Raw genomic sequence first — 3,810 nt, forward strand, 5'->3', positions numbered from 1 at the left:
TGAAGGCAAGATGGCAGTGAGGGTATCATGATAACCTCTTTACACCACCACCATCAATTCTTATTGTTACTATTGTTATTATTATTATTATTATTATTATTATTATTATTATTATTATTGTTATTATATTTTATTATTATTAGTCATAGTAATAGTAGTTAGTATATTTATTATCAATATTTTCCTAATTATTGTTATTGTTAACATTATCATTATTATTAATAATAAATTTATTATTATTATTATTATTATTATTATTATTATTATTATTAATATGATTATTATCATTAATAATAATAATAATAATGATATTATTATAACCATAATCATCACCATCACCATCACCATCACCATCACCATCACCATCACCATCACCATCATCATCATCATCATCATCATCATCATCATCATCATCATCATCATCATCATCATCATCATCATCATCATCATCATCATCATCATCATCATCATCATCATTATTTCATAAGATGCTGATGCTTCTCAGCAGTGTACTTTCACAACATAACTTGTTTGTGACAAATGAATATCCAAACCCAAAGAAACTAAACAATGATATTCAACAATAGGGAAAGAATATTGAAATTAGATATGACATTTTTAATTTTTTTTTTTCACAATGACATTTCTTGAGTAGATGTATAAGTTAACTGACAGGAATTATTTATTTTGTGAAATTAATTTTCAGTACAACCATTGCACAGCATTCAACTTATTTTTATAAAGTTATAAATATCTATATCACATGTGACATCATGATATATGTATATCATTGGGCATTTTACAAATATTAGGCATGAGGATTTCATAGGAATTTAACATAAAACAAAAAGATTGAAATGTAGATGGAAAACTACTCAGAGAGGATATGTTATGAAAAAATGTGGATCAAAATTATTGGGCTATCTTATAAACATGCTTTCTGTTATTCAAAGTATGTTTTGGTTGTCTTTATTCTATTTATTCTAATTGTGTGTGTGTGTGTGTGTGTGTGTGTGTGTGTGTGTGTGTGTGTGTGTGTGTGTGTGTGTGTGTGTGTGTGTGTGTGTGTGTGTGTGTGTGTGTGTGTGTGTGTGTGTGTGTGTGTGTGTGTGTGTGTGTGTGTGTGTGTGTGTGTTTCAGTGAGATTTAGTTTAACATGGACATGGATGATAATAACATTGTTAGCAACTAAAGATAGGATGTCATACCTTAAAATGCCTTTGATTTGTACTTGGAAAAATGAGATTTATTTCAATTTTTGTTTGACAAAGGCAGAAAACCCATCATATTTGTAATGAAGAAAAACCTGAATCATGTGGAAATTATTTCTTAAGAGAAGCTATTTTAAGGTGCAATCTTAAAGTCTTATAAAAGTATTACTGATATCCCTGTGAGGCTTTGATGTATTATGCTTATATGAATATTCTTAGATATATCCTCATACTATACATGCAAAAGTGTATTGAATTAATCATTTCTAACTTGTCATAAACTAAAGTGTTTTGAATCCAGTATATATAATATAAGCAATGCACAAGTATTTCATTATGTTTACAGGGAACTCCAGATATGCCTAGGTGTGGATTCAGCAATGCAGTTGTCCAAATTATGCGAATGCATGGTGTAAACTACGATGCTCACAATGTGTTGGCAGATGACAGTGTTCGACAAGGTAAGAAAATTTGGTGTTATTTACCCAGTGCTGATGGGCATAGCATGTACATACATGCTATGTCCTCTGTGAGTTTACTTTATTAATTGTTTTTACACATAGATGGCTACTAAGTCACCAATGATCCAATTACGAGTAGTACCTATCTCGCCCGTTCACCCTTTTCCTTGATTTATGAAAATATTTTGTTATCTTATTTTTCTCGTACAAATTTTTGTGACATTATAGTAATTATAATGTCTATAGTAAAAATAATATTCTTTATTCATAGCATTAGTAAAAAATACACTTTTCAAGGAAAGGTGAAATCAGGTAAGGTCACAAGGTCTACTAATTGACTCCTTTGTGGCTAAGCACTAGCAGAGCCATGTATGTGCACAGACATTTCACAAAAAAATAAAAGTGAGCACAGCATTTTCCCCGGTGGCATTGGGTTAATAAAAGAAAAATTCTTTAACCCATGAGGGACATGTTTTAAATACTTAGGCATGCTCAGGAATGGTTGCCAAGTAAGCTGTACCAATTAGAATGGAATTTCAATGTTTTTAAATCTCATTATATAGATTTTGATGTGTAGATTCCAAATATACTAATGTTTTATGTACAATGAGTTAGAATAGGTAGAAGTGGTTGTTTAATGCACGGATGTGTCACATCTGTTAGCAGGGTTATAACAGTATTTAAAGTTAAGGGTTATAACTATTTTTTACACCTTCTTGCAGTATTTATTCAGTAGGTGAAAACTGCTGCCTAATTATTTTGTGTACTAAATTATTTGATAATGACTTGGATTATCTACAAATGTATATATTTTAAATGTTACTTCAGTATTTTATTTGACAGATTAAAAAATCTATGTTAACTGCAGCATAAAAAATGTAAATAAAGGCACTTAGGTGGCAAAGGACCAGGAATATGCTAATTTTAGCAGTGAAGCATTAGGCTTGATATGAAAAATAATTTGTATACTTTGTTTTGCATTAGTTACTAGGTAAAGCATTTAGCCCTAAACCAAGCTGAGATTTGTTTATGGACAGTGCTATACCTGTGGCACAAGTTTAATAAACTCTGACAGAAAGTTTAGGACATTAAAATCTGAACCACCATATGTCTCTGTGGGAAAAGAGACATGCCTGGAATGTATGTAAATTTCCTTTTAATATTATTTTATGTGTGTAAGATGGGGGAGAGGAGGACATCTTCTGCCATAAAATTAATTTTAACTTTAAAATATAGAGGATTTACATTCAGTCTCTAATCATATCCGCTCCAACTTTCAGGAATTAAGGAATATTCAGACTGGCCAACAATTCCACAAGTGTTTATAGATGGAGACTTTGTTGGTGGGTGTGACATCCTTCTACAAATGCATCAGAGCGGAGAGTTGATTGATGAGCTACAGAAAGTTGGCATCACCTCAGCCTTATTAGAGCAAGAAATGGAAAATGATAAAGGAGAAAAGAAATGAAACATTGTGTAATTACTATACAAAAAAGAAGATAAGTCTTGTAGAACTATATTATAAAATGTTTGGGTACAAGGCTTGTCTTTACTATTCTCCTTCATAGAAAATAATGTTTGATAATTCACTCAATCACAAAAAGACTCAGTTACCTTATGTATACATGTTTGTTATTGTACAGAATTTAAATAAATTACTATTCTCTTGGAGATACTTTTAAAACCTGTCTAACTGTCCCTCAGCACATGAAAGCAGGATGTATGCTTCAAATATATACATTTCTTTAGATACTGGGTATGAGTTTTAATATTTATTGTTAACAGAATATATCTAATATACTTTAGAACAGAATCCCCTGAAATATAAGATCCGAATTTCAATAATTTAACTTTATGTTAAAAGACCATACATCATATTTTACATTTCATATATATTAAAATTTGTAATATAATCATACAGTGTTTTCAGTTGTGTTTCTTCCTGTGCTTGATAAAGTAAAACATCATCTTTCATAGAATCATTTATTCATTAAGAATGAGCTATTGATGAAAAAACCTGTAAAAGTAGCATTTCTATTATGAAATGAAATTTCAAATTATATTTCTACATATTTATACTGATAAAAAATAAGAAAAGATCAGGCCTAGTAAAGGAAAACTGCTGATTCACCTTGTCA

General features: G+C 30.1%; 1 protein-coding gene across 1 annotated transcript in view; it reads left to right on the forward strand.

The window, feature by feature from the left end:
* Positions 1-3,356, forward strand: part of LOC119575407 (glutaredoxin-related protein 5, mitochondrial-like) — a 4,094-nt gene extending 738 nt beyond the window's left edge. Inside the window, exons 2-3 of the mRNA XM_037923006.1 lie at positions 1,558-1,672; positions 2,953-3,356. Of these exons, the coding sequence (XP_037778934.1) occupies positions 1,558-1,672; positions 2,953-3,140 (303 nt within the window). The 3' untranslated portion in view covers positions 3,141-3,356. The remainder of the gene's footprint in view (positions 1-1,557; positions 1,673-2,952) is intronic.
* The last annotated feature ends 454 nt before the right edge of the window (positions 3,357-3,810 follow it).

The sequence above is a fragment of the Penaeus monodon genome, chromosome 7, assembly GCF_015228065.2.
Source record: "Penaeus monodon isolate SGIC_2016 chromosome 7, NSTDA_Pmon_1, whole genome shotgun sequence".
Classification (NCBI taxonomy): Eukaryota; Metazoa; Arthropoda; class Malacostraca; order Decapoda; family Penaeidae; genus Penaeus; species Penaeus monodon.